This window comes from Pectinophora gossypiella, chromosome 15 (assembly GCF_024362695.1).
Source record: "Pectinophora gossypiella chromosome 15, ilPecGoss1.1, whole genome shotgun sequence".
Lineage (NCBI taxonomy): Eukaryota > Metazoa > Arthropoda > Insecta > Lepidoptera > Gelechiidae > Pectinophora > Pectinophora gossypiella.
The window spans coordinates 14529729-14549200 of NC_065418.1; the positions used below are offsets into that span (position 1 = coordinate 14529729).

General features: G+C 39.6%; 1 protein-coding gene across 8 annotated transcripts in view; it reads left to right on the forward strand.

The window, feature by feature from the left end:
* LOC126373295 (amyloid-beta-like protein) overlaps positions 1-19472 on the forward strand; it is a 207445-nt gene that overhangs the window by 177731 nt on the left and 10242 nt on the right. For 3 of the 8 annotated variants that reach the window (XM_050019389.1, XM_050019394.1, XM_050019395.1), the window contains exons 2-13: positions 9984-10145; positions 11391-11526; positions 11881-12102; positions 12494-12688; positions 13514-13674; positions 14279-14386; positions 14786-14911; positions 15371-15508; positions 16412-16558; positions 17027-17128; positions 18170-18352; positions 18703-18900. In XM_050019389.1, coding sequence (XP_049875346.1) covers positions 9984-10145; positions 11391-11526; positions 11881-12102; positions 12494-12688; positions 13514-13674; positions 14279-14386; positions 14786-14911; positions 15371-15508; positions 16412-16558; positions 17027-17128; positions 18170-18352; positions 18703-18900 — 1878 coding nt within the window. The remainder of the gene's footprint in view (positions 1-9983; positions 10146-11390; positions 11527-11880; positions 12103-12493; positions 12689-13513; positions 13675-14278; positions 14387-14785; positions 14912-15370; positions 15509-16411; positions 16559-17026; positions 17129-18169; positions 18353-18702; positions 18901-19472) is intronic. The other 5 variants (XM_050019393.1, XM_050019396.1, XM_050019390.1 and 2 more) reach the window with 4 other exon arrangements.

Below are 19472 nucleotides of genomic sequence, written 5' to 3' on the forward strand. Positions count from 1 at the left end.
GTGTTTGAGTTAGTAGCTCTGGACCAATAGCTTAACATGCCTTTCGAAACACAGATGCCTTTCCGAAGCACGGATGCCAATATTTTTAATATTGTTTAAAGGTTTAGTACGATTTACTCTGAACCGACATGCGTGTATGAAGCGATTGATGAATGTGGAGGAAGCAAGAGAAGTGTGTCAGGGTCGAAGCAAGTAGAATTCCATAGTCTCTGCTTACCTCGGTGGGAAATAGGCGTGAGTTTATGTATGTATGTGTACGTTTAAAAATTATGGTTATTTTTCATATAAACTATCAAACATTTATCCAGGAACAACTGACCGGTTAAGATTAAAAAATAAGACGATAAATTTTGCGAACGTGGCGAGAACTGGCAACGTTGTAGCCGTGGCGGCACTGTCCGGAGACAAATGGTCCTACTGTCAAGCAGGACATTAATCATGGCGGCCTTTAAGGCGGCAAATCTATAGGTGGGTGATCGTCGGTTTCAAAAGGCGCTGTTGAGGTGCATCCCCACAGCAGCGGAGCGGAGCGGACACGCAAATAACCAATCACGGTGAAGGAGACAACAAAAAACAAAAAACTCCAGCCAATCACAATAACACAATTGTGTTTAACAATTTGTCATACCCGTGTTGGAAGTTTTTGTTTTTTGTGACGTGACTTTGCGTCAGATGGAATTAACTACTTGGCCGGACAAATGGGGAGCACTGAGGGCTCTCAACCGGTACAGAGACTATAGACCTAAGAAGACAACATAGTCTTATAAAATTATACTTTACTTAAATACATTTTACCATAAACAATTAATTACATCTTCTTTAGCCTGCATTAAGCGCGATGTGATACATGAGCCAATTTAATTGGTCCATTTATCGCACAGTCAATTGGCTTATCGCTTCACACGCGATATACTAGCAGCATAATACTGCTGCAAAGTAAGGAAGGCTTATGTAGTTATTTATTTATGTAGTTATATGGCAATTGGCGCCAAAAGAGGCGTTTTGTCGCTTGTTCGCTCTCTGTGGTCACCTTCTCGTCTCCGCTCCGCTCCGGTGCAGTGGGGGCGCACTCTTATCAGGCCGTTTCGTGACTTCAGCGATAAACTGCTGAAGAGGATGGAGAGAGACGCAAAAGACTGACGGGTTGACGCGAAACGTGTGCGTAGCGGTGGAAAAGATAGGTGTGTTGTGAAAACTTCTTTAGATCACACTGTCTATATAAAAGCGGACCCTGTAAAATAAATGGGATAGGCGGTAAGGAAGTGAAAGCTGTTATTGTGTGTCTATTAAAGATATCGGAACTTTTCAGTGAAAGGACTTTTTGTTGACTTTTTAAAGTTTTTTTTGTTCTTGATAATAAATATAATATTATTATTAATAATTTAACGACCTCCGTCGTCCAGTGGTTGAGCGTTGGGCACGAGATCTGGGGACATATAATAAAAAATACTTTGTGGTCCCTAGTTTGGTTAGGACGTTAAGCCGTTGGTCCCGGTTACTACATACTGATGTAAGTAAGTAGTCATTACATGAGCCATGTCAGGGGCCTTTGGCGGCTCAATAATAACCCCGACACCAGGGTTGATGAGGCTGGTAATCAAACACATAACCCACACGATAGAAGAAGATAGAATTGGACAGATTTACACTTAATATTAAGCACGTGTCAAAACCTTTAAGGCTTCGTATCAAAAGTGGCTACGAGTATTACAGAGAATAACGGGTATGAGGTTATTATTATGTATGAAGAAAAATATAACTCCATTTTTAAAATCTTGCTTTTCTCATTCTTTTATTTATTATTTAAACATTACCAACTTTCTGCCCGCAATCTTCAGAATTACTTTAACCGACTTTGAAGTGCCTACATAAATTCCAAATGAAGATTGTTGTGGGATAACTTTTATGACCCAAAGGAAAATATTCAGGAGTTTAACCCGAGAATCCCTTCACTTGTGCATGAGATTCCTCTCATCCCGCCTTCTAAGTGGAGGGTGTAAAAGTGAGAGAGTTGACTGCACTCAGGTGATGTGATTTACTTTACTTCAGTGTGAACGGGGCTACATAAGCTCATGACTTTTTTTTTGACGTGACTTATTGTAGATTTGCCGCAGATGGCATTAACTGCTTGGCCGGACAAAAAGGGAAGCGCTGAAGGCTCTCACCCGCTCATGAATGTAATAGTAGTCAGAGGTACATCCATCGCAAGACCAACTGAGTATCCGCACTACACGGAGCTTTCTGTTAGACCAACAGATAACTGGGGAGCCGTATCGCCGTCTATGATGGTCGAGCCAACTGTGTTGGTCTTCTTCGTCTTATCGTATGGGTTAAGAGGTGGAATACCTCTAATAATAATAGAGGTGATATACATTACAAGTTATTAATAACTAGAGGAACACATTTAATATAACAGGCATTTTTATAATTTAGGTTATCATTAATGTTATAATAAGCTTTTTTGAATAAAGTATGTTTAACATATACTTTCGGACAATCAGGTGATCAGCCTGTAATGGCCTAACCAAACTGAGGACCACAAAGTAATTTCTGTGACATTTCCCCACCGGGAATCGAACCCAGGACCTCCGGATCGTAAACCCAACGCTCAACCACTGGTCCACGGAGGTCGTCAATAATAGTAATTTCGTGTTTTGACGTTTAGTAAAAAGTAACTGATTTGACTAGTTGGAACTAGCCTATTATTATTATTCTAGAAATATCTCATGTATTATTTTTTTCTATTATTTTTCTATAAATATTATTATTTTTATAGAAATTATTTATTTTTCTAGAAATATCTCATGTCGCGCAGACTGAACTGTACGAAGTTACACAACCAGCCATATTTTCTATTTTCAATAACCAGGACTCACAAATAAGTTTTGAAAACTAGGGGCGAGTGACAACTTTAGCAATATCGGACACTTGCCGAGTTGCCGTGTCTGACACTTGACACTCGAGACTCGACACTGGAGAATCGACCCTGGAGACTCAACACTAAAGATTCGACACTCGACACTACTTTCCCGAGTGCATTTGGTACAATATTAAACAGACACTCGTGACTTGCAAAGTAGAATTTTCTCCCCGCGCTCTGTGGTCCTGCAAGTTAAAAAGTCTCCGTTATTAGTCTTTTTAGAATTTTCAAGTCTTTTCAAACTTTTCTACGGAACCGAGAGATAGGTAGAAAAGTAGATAAAATACTTCATAGATGGTTGATTTTATTAGGCATGATAGTAAAGTTTTATTGTAAAACTGTAAGAAACAGGATACCTCCTTACGATATGGGGTCCTTTAAGCGAAGCTTTTCAGTTGCTACTGCAACGCAATGAGTCAGTTTCGAATCAGTTGCGACTACCATACTGGCCTACGAGGTGCTTCTTCTCGCTTCGCTTGAAGGACCCCATATTGTAAGAAGGAGGGATCTTATTTCTTAGCCAAACCATCAGGCATAGTTGAACCAAAATACTTGGCCAATATAAAAAGAAAGAAGGATAACACTAGGAAAATGTTGAGATAAGTTTTATTGTACCTAACATTTAGGTACCTTGTTTTGATATAACTTAATATCACGCCTGAGTCCCCGAAGGGATACGCAAAGAATGTATATATATATATATATATCTTTTCTTATTCCTTCACCCACTCCTCCCAGCAAGTAAACAAAATTTACGAAAAGTGATATAACATTTACAAAATAAATCAAAACAAAATTACACGAACAATAATTTTATGTTCAATTGATAGGAAAACATTAATGAGTATCATAAATTAATGTTGTTCCATATTCAAATTAGCTATAAAATTACGCAAGTAATTTCTTTCGTGCATTAACGATCGTCGTTTGAAAATGATGAATATCAGTTGTTCAAATATTTTGAAATTAATTGAGAAATTCAAATGTTTACTCACCAATTTGATACAATAAAGTGTGCTGCTGAAAAATAGGTAACCTTAGACGGCAAATTTAAGCTTTCCCTATTCAAACACGTGACTTATTGTAGATTTGCCGCAAATGGCATTAACTGCTTAGCCGAAAAACTAGCTTGTATTTTCACTGTTGGATACTGAAAAAAAAAGTAACAAAGAAGTAGCTAACGTGCATGGCGGGAAACATGTGTCTTGTACGGTAACCGTAATGTACAGTAGCTGTTTAGATAGTTCCTGGACGTAGACTGGAAACTTTTTAACCTTATGTGCGAAGTCTGCGAGTGTGTCGTATCGGATAATTCCTTGAACTTTGTACGAGACTACTACAGTTTGCACTTAGCCCCCCTCCCTTGTTGCGAGTTGCAGTCAACAAGTCCGACTAAACGGAACATCGTATACGAGTATGTCGTTTATACCTACATATACGTTCTACAGATACGTACATAACAGTTGATCTTAGGATTTCACATTCATTCTATTCCATAATTTGAAGAATTTTTTAGAATTTGAAGCAATTGGGAATTAGTGCGTAATAAACAAGCCATCACTCATCAGGTCTCATACATCTTTTCCAGAAGATTTATTTTATTACTGCCAATGTGAGAGCGGCAAGCTCTACCACACACTCTCCAGATGTAGTCAGTTGTAGGAGGTCCTGTGCCACTTTCATGTCGCCTGGCCCTTTTCTCTGCCAACAGATCAAACCAGGCATTATTGTGGATCTTTCGTCCATCTTCTTATCACATTCTCATCATCGTCAACTGCTTATGGTCAATGCCAAATGCAGCTATATACCGTTTAGCGCTGTCCTTCATCCGTAGAAGGCAGTCTCCCAACTCCTCTTTTCGCGTTTACTACAGCTCTAAGCAGAACTTGGCTGACTCGCGGACCTAGTCTTGCATTTGTTGTACCATAAACATTAATGCGAAACAATACTTAATCCCTTTCAAGAAACAGACACCTACTACGAGCATCAATAGCTTAGTAACTCCGTATTTTAAGATAACTCAAAACATAGGCCACACGACTCTGCTTCAACTAAGCATTTTCGTATTTTAAGTTGACATTTACGTTCTCGAGTTGAGGACTTTATTCACCGGAGTCGAGGATATCATACAGCTAACAGATACGTAAATAATGCTCATACCTCCATTCAACCCCAATGGAGTAAAGTCTCGATTTCGAGCCTGAGTTTGAGGTCTTCCTTAAGGTCGCCTCAACTGAGGCGGGAGGTTCGAGTTGACATCTTAGAATACGGGTATTAGTGTCTCGAACGTCTATGGCTAGTAATAGTAGTTATATACGTAGTTATAAGTTGGCGGCGTAGTTAGAACACGTCCCAGTTGCAAGTTCGGTCGTTAGTGGACTAACTGACAGACGGCTGAAGTTTAAACCCACGGTCTCCTTGAAAAGCGCAATTGCTTAGTTTGTATCGGGAATTGATGGGAAAACTTGTTTATGTGCTGCAAGATTTTATTTGTTGACCATGTCGACGTGAATGTGCAACAATAGGCTAGTTTCTTACTAATTAAATCAGTTACTTATTACTAAACGTCAAAACGCGAATAAGAATGAAAAAGCACACCGTGGCGTCATAGAAAAACATGATAAAATGTCGGACTTATTTTATTATTTATATTTTTATTCTTATTTTATTATTTCACAATTTATTTTGTACGTTTCTCTTGATTAAATAAAATTATATATTCGTTTAATAGTTATTTATTTGTGTTATTGTATCTATAATAATTATATAAATTACTTCAATAAGTTAAATAAAAAAAAAAAATGTTTTTCGTTAGTTTTGGATCTGTCTTTATTTCGTAATCAGAATTACACAATTTATTTTTTACCTAGTACACGACCCAATTCTTATAATTATTGTAAATATGAAAATAGGCAATAGTCGAACTGTAAAGCTGAAAGCAGACTAAAATGTTTCCGCATCTTATGCGCTATGAGGATTTTCAGTTTTATCAATCAAATTAAATCAAATATAGATAGGTATTTTATTGCACATACATAACACACATAGGTACACATAGGTAAGAGCGATGTACTTCCGTGTCTACCGGGTGAGCCGCAATGTCCTACTACCCACAACATTATTTTTATTTTATTATTTTCTGTACTTTAATTGTTCTTGATGTATATAATGTTTTTGAACGTTGTGTAAATTGATTGATGACAGGAAACCTAGCATCGAGACAAACCATTCCTGGTTTAGCGATGCTATGCGTCAAAACTGTATACTCAAAGTTTATCAAATAAATAAAAAAAAAACAACAACATCACAACAATTTCAACATATAGACACAACACAAGTAAGAGTAAAATAAACTTATTGCCAAATCGACCTTATTTGTTCTGTGATAATCTGATAATATAAATAAAACCTAATCAGTAGCACCAAAATGAAGACATGGCCTGAAGGTATCTGCAACCAGGACAAAACCTCTACCTAACCTACCTACAAATTTAATAAAGAATGCGTTTACAAACCTAGGCGGTTGTTAAAATAGTTGGCTTTTGGAAAAGAAGTAATTATAACAGGTGAACAAATTCAGTTTTCAACTTATAACTAAAATATAACTTTAAATGAGAACGTTGAAAGTTTATTTGAATTTAATTAACCAAAAGGAATAGAGCGGTGCTGAAACGGTGAAGCGAGAATTATGAATTCTGGTAAGAATCGGGCACTAATTAAGTATAGCTGGCAGTTTTAGTGGAGTTTATAATTTCCAATTATAAATATATATTTGTTTTAGTTATAATCTACAAGATTATAAGCAATTCCGTTGCTTGAATAAAATTACACGCCCGAGAGCTAATAGTAATGTTTAGAAAAGTATAAAAATAGTCTATTTTCTTTACTTTTCGTTTTATATGCGAGTGAAACAGAAAGGTTGAATGAAAGTAAACATTTCGCTAGCAGGTAAACGGTGTTTACGCGTTGTATTTTTGTGTATATTTAGCATCGACTCCATCATGATGGTAATACGTCGCCCTTTGTTTCTGTCGACATAATCGACAATCGATTATAGCCACCAATGTTCGGAATTTGAATTTCATAGACGGGGTAAGGTTATTGAACTCAGCTTTCTGGATTTTTTTCCTTTCGTATAGACATTTGCGTGGTTTTTTAATTTGGTTTCATATAATAACGTTTGATTGCCTTACCGCATATATGCGAGTGAGGCAGACTATCCACGCGCGCTCTCTTACTCCGGAGCAGCTTACGGCCATTTAGGCTAAAGTAAGACCCAGAGGGGGTGAGGTAAATCTAACTAGATGTATTCGGGGATACAGATACTTATACTTAAATGGTTGTGTAAATTGAGAAGATGTTCACTGCAAAATATAATGAAGAGATTAAACTTACCTGTAAGTGAAGTTCTACCTCAATTATACGAAGCTCCTTGTTCGAGACGGTTAACAGTGTAGTCTATGAGTATAATATATTGATAAAGTTGAATAGTCAGCTCAGTTGAATAGGGTTTTCCGCTGTTTTATTGAAACCCATTACGACAAAAATACGGAGATTGGAACTGTCCCGCAACAGTCTATCTGCTATTTGAAAGCCTGAAAAAAGTTGCCCACAGTGAATGACCTAACCTATTTTTATGGAAATTGAATTGGGTTTCGATTTTCAGGTTGCACAAAAAAAAATTTCAACACAGTACTGATGAAAAAAGGACTGTGATAGCTCTATATTGAAATGTCAGTGTTATTGCCCCGTCGGGAGTAAACGTATTGAAATATATTTGCAAAGCCTCGTTTTATTGATTGCTTTCCTGTTACCAGCAAATAAACAATGATATTACGTACCCACTATTATTTAAAAAAAAGTAAAAACATGACACGTATTATGTTATTCAGCCTAGTTTAGACAGTAACCTCACTTGTACCTTATTCCTAATGTTAAATGTATTCAATTATGTACTTTCTACACAATAAAGAAACAACACAATATAGAGAGGAAGGGGTAGATAGACCTAGGAGAACATTTAAGAAACAAATAAAAGAGAAGGTGCAGGTATCGTATCAGGAGGTTAAGGTTTTGGCGGGAAGCAGAGAGGAATGGCGATCACTCCACGGATAAGAGCTCAGCTCTGAAATAAAGAGCAGGGGTACACAATCAATCAATTTTTTTACTTGTTTGACCGGCGTACAGTATAACATTTTTTCTCGATGTTCCTCAGTGGTGGACAAACAGCGGTGCCCAACTCTGTCAGTCTTTACGACAGCTATTTAATAAGTATTTTATTATTATTATTTATTTATTAAAGTTCATACAAAATAATATAATATAATAATAAAATAATGTAATATTTATTGGTTAGGTACTTAACAATTTCTGAGTCGTGGTAGCCCAGTTGGTAGGACACTTTGAGGTCGCAGGTTCGAATCCAGCACAGGCCGAAACCAATGCGACTTCATGTTTGGATCATAAATGATTATCATGTGCTCAGCGGTGAAGAAAAATATCGTGAGGAAACCCACATTTCCGAGAAATGCATTTTCTGAGGTATGTGACCTATCCTGTGTTGGGCTGGGTTTCTCTTCGCGCGTTGGAAGGTCAGACAGGCAGTCGCTTCTGTAAAAAACCAGACCTGTCAAATCTACAGGTTAGGTAAGCGGACCCTGTGAAAAACGGGATAATGCTAGGGAGATGAGGTACTTACCTATTCCTAAAACATAAGAAGACTATATTGGTTTTTTTTTTTCAATATGAAAGCTACTTACATCTGCGTGGACTAACGACGAGACAATCCCACCCCAACCCCCGACTCCCCCCTAGTCTAGACTAGACAAATCTGAAGGTATAGCACTATAACCTAGGTACCTAACTAAAGCTTTAAGAGTCCTTAGGTATCTGTTTGAATTCGTAAAAAGGTACCCACTTAGACAGGTTGGAACATAATGTTAATGTTTTATACATAAGAGACGTTACATTTTATTATTTAAAACTATGTTTACTCGCTCTTAGGCTTGCCGCGAAGTTTTATCTGGGAGGTAAAAAGGAAATATGTATATATGTACTTATATGTTTAACATTTGTTGTCATTGCGCACTTACAATACAATACAAATACACCTTATTGCACCAAAATAAAAAAAAATAATTACAAAAATATCTTAACTAAGTACATGGCAAATGGCGGCCTTATCGCTTAAAGCGATTTCTTCCAGACAACCAAAGGTGAGGAAAAATGTAAAAAAAATAATAATTGAAAGATTGCGGGTACAAACTATAAGTACAACTTACCAATAAATACATGCAAATAAATATATATGGGTCGTTCTTCTTTTTTATCGACAATAAAAAGACATTTTCTCGATTTATCGGATTTAACATCTTTAAAATTATAACGGCAATAATTATTTTAGAACATCATATAAATATGTGTCTGTAGAGGACTATTTCGTGGTTCTCTTTATCTTGGTAACATACTTTTCTTTGCAGGCGCATTCCAAAAAATATTGTGACAGAGTGGCCCTTTTCATCGGAGACAGCATTTCAATTTACCACTCTGTTACAGAATTTTGTGAAAAACGATCAAGCTACGTTAATAACTAATTGAGGAACCGATTAGTATTTTGCTTGTATTTTGAGTATAATAAGATAACTATATTTTTGGACAATCAAAACATGAAATAAAATTCTAAAACATAACTTATCAGAAGCAGAACGAAGGACAGATCATTGTCGATAAAAAAGAAGAACGACCCATATATAAGATAGAAATGCATGTGAATAACCAATATTAATCAATATTAGGCAGCTAAATTACTGTAATTGTCTTCAATATTTTTTTGTCTTTTTTTAAGGACGTCTAGGGCCTAGGGAGGGTTTCCTTGCAGCTACATTTCCTCAGCTATACAGGTTGTGAGAAACTGCAGTACTTTCAGGCGGATGAGACGTTCGACAAAAGATGTATTTGTATTCGTATTTTAAATGGCGATTGTTACCTAATTAGTTTTGAGTATAGCAAGAGCAATGACTCGTGCCTGACGTATTCAAATACTGAAGCAGTATTTTTGTTCCAGGCGAGCACAGGGGCAGAACCCCAGGTGGCGGTGCTGTGTGAGGCGGGCGCCACCTACCACCCGCAGTACATGTCTGCCGCCGGCCGGTGGACGCCGGACCTCACCACCAAGCCGCACAACTGCCTCAAGGACAAAATGGAGATACTGGATTACTGCAAAAAGGTAAGATTTTATGGAGAGATCTGGGGCCTTTGCCCAGTTGCAAACGATTGAACAGTGATCTTCTTCTTTACGTGTGGGTTGTAAGGTGGATGACCAACCTCATCCACCCTGGTGTCAGGATTATTATTGAGCCGCCAAAGGCTCCTGACGTGACTCAAGTAACGACTACGTACTTACATCAGTAAGTAGTAACCGGGGCCAACGGCTTAACGTGCCTTCCGAAGCACGGAGTGATAAAAATGTGAATTGAGATAACGTAAAATATGTTAGTCCTGCAGGCATACTTAATTATCATATATTTTTCTCGATCTTGGCCAAGGCCAAGGCCAAGATTTGACTGCACTTCAGTCGACGTTGGAAAGTGTCTGTTGAATATTTTGATATGGTCAAGTGAGTGATCTTGCTGCATTTTATTTTGTTATGTACCACGTTAGATGCAAATATTTTTTTTTTTATCAAGTATGCTAAGCATGTTGAACAATTTTACAATTTTGTGCAGAAAAACTATGTAACACAACTGAAAACTGAATTATACAGTAAGTAATGTCTGAAAATATAAACATAACAGAATACAAGCTTACCAAATTGACAAGTAAATTTTTGAAACAAGAAACTAAACGTCAAAGACGATACTATAGAACTGGAACCATAATTTTAACGCAATCAATTTCCTAATGAACAAACTGCCATGTACAACTTCTTCGAGGTACTTAAATTGTTTTAAAAGAGTTAGCGAAACTAAATCCAAAGAAACACCACGTCAACAAACCAAAACACAGAGCAAACAGTCTGGAAAGTTCCACAGTAATTCTAGCACATTTTTCTCGTTCATAATCAAAAGTGAGTGACAACAGCTTTCTATTTCGCTACAGGGGAGTGAGGCCCTTTTGTGTAGATAATACGAAAAATTTTTTAGGATTCAATGAAATCATTTTTTATAAAACAGTTGTAAATTACTAGGCACATTTTTATCTGAGATTCCAAGAGGTACACGCAGCTTCTAGAAGTTTGGTAGTTGCCAGTGACACATACACATTGTTGTTGTATACTTACATTGTTTTAAGTAAAGTTAGCTGATGTTGCTGCTGACCACATCTGCCACAGGAAACTTATTCTCCTAAGACCTTACTAGTTAATTTTGTTCTTTCTTTACGTCTTTAACAAGAAACTGTTTGGTAGGCATTCAAAATCATCTCTTCGTTCTATCTCGATCTCTCTTATTGCTACCTTTTTTATTGCCTTTAGGTGTACCCCAGTCACGACATCACGAACATCGTGGAGGCCTCTCACTACGTGAAGGTCAGCAACTGGTGCAAGCTCGGGTCCGGCAACGCTGCCAAGTGCAAGGTCACCCGATGGGTCAAGCCCTTCCGCTGCCTTGGTACGTACCATACTGTCCTATTCTTCTTCCTTAACTTTCTTTTTGTTCTTGGGTTTGAAATGACAACACTCCCTTCCCTATGTCACTGTTCACCATCTTTAATTAAAATAAAACTAAATCAATATTATTTTTCTTTTTTTATATTTTCTTTGTCAATTCTTTGGTATCTATTAAAAATAGTGTTAGCGGAAAAATACTTTACAATGCATATAATTTGGGCACACCTTACAGCAGTACCACTTAGACATTTACACTTACATCTGCATACCACCTGATCTTTCTCTTCAATAATTCCTCCTTTATCCTCGAGTTCCCCTAACGGTCGTCGTTAAGTACAAAGAGTATTTGCCGCAGAAGGCCCATTCCAATCGGACGCGCTATTGGTCCCGGAGAGCTGCCTATTCGACCACATCCACAACCAGAGCCGCTGCTGGCAGTTCGCCAGGTGGAACGCAACTGCTGGACGCGCATGCGCCCAGAGAGGACTCCGACTCAGGACTTTCGCCATGCTCCTGCCCTGTGGCATCAGTCTATTCTCTGGCGTTGAGTTCGTGTGCTGTCCTAAGCATTTTAAGGGTGAGTGAATACTGCAATATATACTAGTCAATTTTAGTCAACGTAGATTTTGCCTTGCTCTATTAAACAATGTATATAATAGTATTATCATTATCTGGAATACTTACGAATAATAAATTGGTACTTAATTGTGTGTCATAATATGGACCAGTTGTAAAAAAAATAACCATAAACTAGATTTTTTTTCACTAGGGTAACAGATAGCCTGCAATTTTGTTCACATGTCCAAACTTTGGATCTAAAAAGTGTATGATCGTGCTATATTCCCTACCAAATCTAAATCCGTTCAGCAGTTTAGTCGTTAAAGTGGAAGGAACAATGAAACTCACGAACAAAATTACCATCTGAACTACATCGATGTGAAGTCAGATTATTTTTTTCATAATTTCAGAGAACGTAAAGATGCACAAACCTCTGGACGTGGGAGTACCAGTCAGTCCTGGTGGCGAAGAGATGTTGGCTGCCTCCGCTGCGATGGACGAGCGTGATGACGACTTGCTTGATGATGATGATGCACTTGATGACGACGATGATGACGACACCCTCAACCTGAGCGACGACGATGACGATGATGATGCTGATGACGGTAAGTCACGATGAGTTTAAGAATAAGTTACTCTAATATTTAGGTTGGTTTGAAAGGTCTGAAAAGGTGAACATGGATTCCTAAGTCGTGTTCAGAGGGACATACAAGTTTTGGCATAAGCATTTAAAGACAAAATAAGTAACATTGATCATGTAGATCTAGACAATTAACACACCACACAAGGTTTATCTGCTCTTAGGAACTTTGTAAATCAGGATATTTGGCAGCAGTACTAAAGAGTGAACATGTTGTTGACATTCAAATAAGCAAAAAAATATAATTTATTCATGTCCGTAACAAAATATTGCGTCGTCGTGTCAACATTTTATGCAGTCATACTTTTTGCAGAGACTAACAGTCATTAAAGCAACGTTTGACACATAAGATAGTTATCCCCTGGTAGTTGCGGCTTCCGAATACATCCCGCTCAGGGACGGTACTGAAAAGTATCGGCGTCCGAAGAACGTAATATACGATCCCTACGACCCGATCACTTTAGCCATAGAGGCGGCCAATCAGCTCGCGACACCAAATACTTCAGAACCCTGGTAGCGACCCCGCTGGCGTGGTCGACAATTTCCCTCATTCAGTGCTCTATTCTTCCTCTCAGACGACGACGCCCTGAGCCGAGGTTCGCGGCCAACTGGGCACCCTCTGGCCTGTTGTCTTAAATTTTATACCGGGTGAGAGCCCCTATTTGTCCGGCCAAGTAGTTAATGCTATCTGCGGCAAAATTACAATAAGTCACGTCAAAAAAAGACACATAAAATAAATTATGTCCAGTACATGAACATGAAAATGAAGTATATGTTGCTACTATTACAGCAGATATGGATGAGGATGAAGACGCAGACCTGTCTCGCGACGACGACGCGGAGGACGACGATTACACCGACACTGATGACAGCGCCTGGCCGCGCCCCGAGACATCCGCCGCTCCTTCCACCACCACTTCTAGCACCACCACCACCACTACCACTACTGTGGTAAGTAGATTCTCTCGATCTGCAATAAGCTGAAGAACATCCAATGATATCTAAAATTATGACGGTAATTAAAAAAAAAAAACGCGCATGTACTTTGCGAACTCGATCAACTTTGTGTAAAAATCATGGTGGTGCCACCAAGGTACCTCGTCCGGTGCGATGGCACAGTTGTAGTGGACTAGTGAGCTAGGGCCCTAATTATAAATATCTACCCAATAGAATCGGGAGCATTTCGGGCGGGAAGGGGAAGCTTGTCAGAAACGTCGCTTTGTGCCCAGATTAAACTTACAAACTATAAAGAACGCATACAAATATCGAAAATTACAATCATTACTATGTCCGAAACTTTCCAGTATTACTTCTGTATGCATAAAGAGTTTTAAAGTTATAGACACTGCTTTTTAATCTTTTATTTAAGTACTTAACAAAATTTGTTATGCCAGTCCCATCGATCAAGACTGACTAAAACTGATAAAAAAAAAAAATTTAGTTCAAGACCCCACCCACAACAGCCTAAGATGTGATGCTGTTGTAACTGAAGGCATAAATAAAAAATGATTCTCTGCTCGGACACATTATTTTTATGAAATTATGTGTGTTACAGGCGTCAACAGCTACCTCTGACCCTTACTTCTCGCACTTCGACCCTCGCACGGAACATCAGAGTTACAAGGATGCCCAGCAACGTTTGGAGGAGACTCACCGAGAGAAGGTATTATATTTATAGCTAGTACTATGTCTTACTGTATCTTTACTTCAAGTCAGGACGGCCACGTTGAAGGCCGGCGTGGTCGATGTTTTTACTCTTTCTATATTTATCGCTATCGGCCCAATTGGGGCATGATTTTTCAAACATATTCCTCTCAAATGATACCCTGAACAGGTTCGCATTCATCTGAGCACCCTCATGCCAAGTAGTGAATAGCCATCTGAAGAAAATCTACGTAAAAACAATATTTTATTTCTATTTATTAGTTAGAACGACTGCATTCTTTAGTTTCAACCATAACTTTAGTGATATTATTGCAATATTCTTTGAACCATCGCAATAAATTGTCACACTTTCTACTGTATTTCCTCCAAACCTCCACTCATCCTCCCTTGTTTCCAGATCACCAAGGTGATGAAGGAGTGGTCGGAGCTAGAGGACCGCTACCAGCAGATGATGTCGACCGACCCTGCCGCCGCGCAGACCTTCCGCCAGCGCATGACAGCCAAGTTCCAGTCTAACGTTCAGGTAACTTACCAAACTGCCTAGATTTGAAATTGATCTTTTTCCTCCTGCATGAACTGAGTTAATATAGTCCAAGACCAAATAGTCAATATTATGCTGACTCAAAAGAAGCAAGAGATATTTTCAAAAAAAGCGATGTCTGTTCCTTTCCCGAGAAATAAGTTTCGGAAATAAGAGCGTCGTCTGAAAGATATTTGAGAGAAAGAAAGAAAGTTTATTCAGTACAACAAACAAGTAACAATTATAAATAAGGCCCTGGCTCCTAAACTAGTATAACTGTATTTCAGGAGCCAGTGTCTTCCCAAATTGACATACTTCATGAGAATTAATCAATCCTAGTGGATCGCTAGCTGTAAGCGTTTATTGAGGGAAATCGCCGACCATGTCGGCGGGGTCGGTATCGGGGTACTTGTTTTCAAACCAAAAGATCTGCAACTCTTATGTTAACCCGTCAACCAACAGACCCTGGAAGAGGAAGGCGTGGCAGAACGCCGCCGCCTGGCCGCTTTACATCAACAACGCGTGCTGGCTCACCTCGCCCAGCGCCGCCGCACCGCCCTTGCCTGCTACAACCGCTCGCTCCGGGACACGCCGCCTAATGTGAGCCATTGACTATTGATGCGTCGTTTCGTCACGCCACACCAACAATGCGGGCTCACCGCAATGTTATCAGAAGTGAAATCTCTATTAGCCTCAGAAAGTGGTAATCATTTGAAGCCAGAAGCGATATGACACACTTGTCTTATGGCTGATACACTTATATTGTTACATTTGCCCACTGCTGGGCAAAGGCCTTTCTAATCTTTCTAATCTTTTCTATCGCATTCTCGAGCAATTTATCCCCACTGTTTATGAAAAGTATCCAGGTTATTTGCGGTCATCCCTCTTAAGCCTGCTTTTTGTGACTGATTCAGCCCACCTGGTTTTTGATACTTACATTACAAAAATCCATTCAAATTCAAATTCAAAAATATCTTTATTCAGTTGGTAACATAGTTACACTTTGAATCGTCAATTTTTACATAACGAACGTCTCATCCGCCTAAAAATACTGCAGCTTCTCACAACCTGTATAGCCGGGGAAAAGAAGCTGCAAGAAAAACCTCGGCACAGGGCCCTAGACATTCTTTAAAAAAATAAAAATAAACATAAAATATTGGTATACAATTGAGTAATTTAGCTGCCTAATATCAGTTCTCAAACAGTTAATCCCATGCATTCATATCTTCTGTTGCATCTGCATGCATTCATATGTTATGTATGTATGTAAAGTTTTTGTTTAACTACTGTCTTAAAACAGTTGAAAGGCAAATTCTGAATGTCAATGGCAATCTTATTGTAAAAACGTATACATTGCCCCTTAAAAGATTTAGTAATCTTATGTAATCGACTGAGATTGTTGTGGCCTCCTCTAATAATAAATACTTTCTTTCTAATTTATTTCTATTTTATTAATTCATAATATCCCATTTGCCGCTTCTAACCGGCTCATTCTCCCCATAGGCTCATCGCGTGCAAAAGTGCCTGCAGCGGTTGGTCCGCGCGCTGGCTGCGGAGCGCAGCGGCGCGTTAGCCGCGTGGCGCCGCGCTGCCGCCGCTGGCCGTGAGGCAGCCGCCGCTGAGCGCGCCAGCGCTGCTGACCGATTGCAGGTAAGAAGAACCACTACCCAATACCAATATTTATTATTTACATCTTCTATCGTGTGGATGGGGTGGGTATTATTTACATCATATCCCCTATAGTGAAGTTATATATAGATAGATAGGTCCGATTTCATGGATTTTTCTTTTGTACGATTAGTTTTTTATATCATTTAAAATCAGAAACATCTTAAATAAATCAATTTAAAAACAAAATGTTTGGACACTAAATAAGACATGACGTGTTTATTAAAAACATCGTACAAGGACAGACAGAAGGAAAGAGAAGAAGGGGAAGACAACGAAGAGGTTACATGAAAGAAATAAAAGAAAAGGCGAACATCTTGTCTTATAAGGAAGTCAAAAAATTGGCCTTTGATAGACAAGAGTGAAGTATGCTACACCGACAAGAGCGTGGCTCTTAACAAATATTACTGAAAGAAGCTATATGAATATGTGTGTGTATTATGTCTGCAGGACGCCGACCGAGCTCTTCAACGCGCGCTGACGGCGCTCCGCCGCCGACCACACCTGTACGCCAGCATTGGCACCGCTATCGAAGACTACGTGCAGGTAAGGGTGTGTAATCATTCTTTTATATGAATCATTTTCTTGCTTTCCGCCCGCAATTTCGTCCACGTGGACTTTTTCCTGTATCTGGAACATTCCAAAGTGTCAAGATGGTTATTGTGTCATCTATGTCTACTCCTGGGATTCAAACTTTAAAAATGTCTAAGATTGATACATTTTTTATTAACATCTTTTACTCAGCGGATTCAATTCCAAAAATCCCATCTTAGCGCTCTGTTAATAAAGAACCTTTGTGATAGACGTGCTTCTAAAATCAGCGACTTCGGAAGTGCAATCGGTTCTTCTTTAAAATCGCTACTTTTTTTAGTACATCTTGAATTCGATCATAAAATTATTGTACCAATTTCGCAATTCCTTGAAGAGAGAACATTTCACTCGTATCCATCCTTTTTGTTCTTTTATTTTGGAGCTTTTAACAAAAATTGTTATGCCAGCCCCATCGATCAAGATTGTCAATATGAAACATTCTCGACGCGAGATGTGTACTTTAATTTGCACGGGCACGCTAAAATCTACCTGCTCCTTATTAGAAATAAATTGTCGCCTTTGTCTCTCTTCTTGTCATCATATTGTGTTTTTTGTTATGTGATAAAAAAAACTATTAAATAACATGACATAAGCTCACGAATATATCTCAATTAGGGTAGTCAGAGTCTCAATCTCATCTCGCCTACTAAGTGGAGGGTGTAAAAGTGAGAGAGTTGAGTGCACCCTGGTGATGAACTTTACCTCAGTGAGAGTGAGGGTTACATAAGCTGACGACTGAAACAGTCTATAGTCAGAGGTACTTACATCCATCGCAAGATGAATTCAGCAACCACACCTAACCGAGCTTTCTGATAGACAAACGTGATAGATGGTGAGCCGCATCACCGTATACAATGGCCAAGACAACTGTATTAAATAAATAACCAAGAATCTCTCTTTACCAGTCCATGCAATCGACGTGATAGATGGTGAGCCGCATCACCGTATACAATGGCCAAGACAACTGTGTTAAATAAATAACCAAGAATCTCTTTTCACCAGTCCATGCAATCGAAGGACGACATGGCGGTATCTCTGATGTCGATGACCCCGGAGGCGGAGGAGCTGTTATTGGACCGTATCGAAGCCGAGGTGCAACGGGAGCAGCAAGCGCGTGAGCAGATGAACGTCAAGCGAGAACAGCGCACGCGGCAGCGCCAGGATATCCAAAATGAACGGGCTAGGGTAAGTTGATGTTGCATAACCTACTTTTACCCCTTTTGCAACGGCCTCTGTCGTACAGGTTCGAATCCTGGTGGGTACGTATCTCAAAAATCACTTTGGTATTTAGGTATCTATTATATCACTTGACCTGTATGGTCTGTATGACAACCGCGCCAATTATATCGAGGGCGTAGATAGACGTCAAACAGATATTGGTCGAAAGCCTCGATATAATTCTCGCTGCGGGCGCCACTGTTGCTGCCGTGCCGCGAGGGCTGATACAATATGTAGGTACTTCACTGGCCCTACGACCCTGGTGCTACGATTATGTTGTCTACTCTCCTAACCACATAATTATTAACTCTTTGCAGACCTCAAACGGCATCAAGGAATCAGAGGAGCTAGACGACGAGTCTCGCGAGGCCGAGGCGGGCGAGACGGCAGATATCCCCACCACAGCGGCGCCTCGGTCGGCGCCTCCCTCGCCGTCGGCGCCGCCTGCGCCGCCCGCGTCAGACCCCGTGCCGCCCGCCTCCACCCGCGCCATCGACCACGAGACTACTAGCACTGTTAGTATATCATCACAACACAATACACGTTGGCTTTTCCGCCTTCCGCCGATATTGAAGATGATGTAAAATTTAATCCTTATTAAAAATATGTTAATCGTTTACTTGTATTGAACTGTTTCCAACTCTCAATACCTGCGCCTACGGCCTTTGTAGTGCAGTGGTAATGCTAACGCATTAGGCCCACAATACGGAGGTCCTGAATCACGTTAAGCCGTTGGTCCCGGTTACTACTTACCGATGTATGTCAGGGGTTGGCGGCTTAATAATAACCCCGACACCACCATGTCTGTGTAGATAAGGTTGGTAATCCACCTGACAACTCACATGATAGAAGAAGAAAACCTACAAAAAAAATAGCCTTAGCCAGGTGCAAAGAATCATCATCATCATCACCAGCCCTTTAACGTCCCCACTGCTGGGGCACGGGCCTTCCCTATGGATGGATAGGGAGATCGGGCCTTAAACCACCACGCGGGCCCAGTGCGGATTGGTGGTTATTAACGACTGCTAATGCAGCCGGGACCAACGGCTTAACGTGCCTTCCGAAGCACGGAGGAGCTCGAGATGAA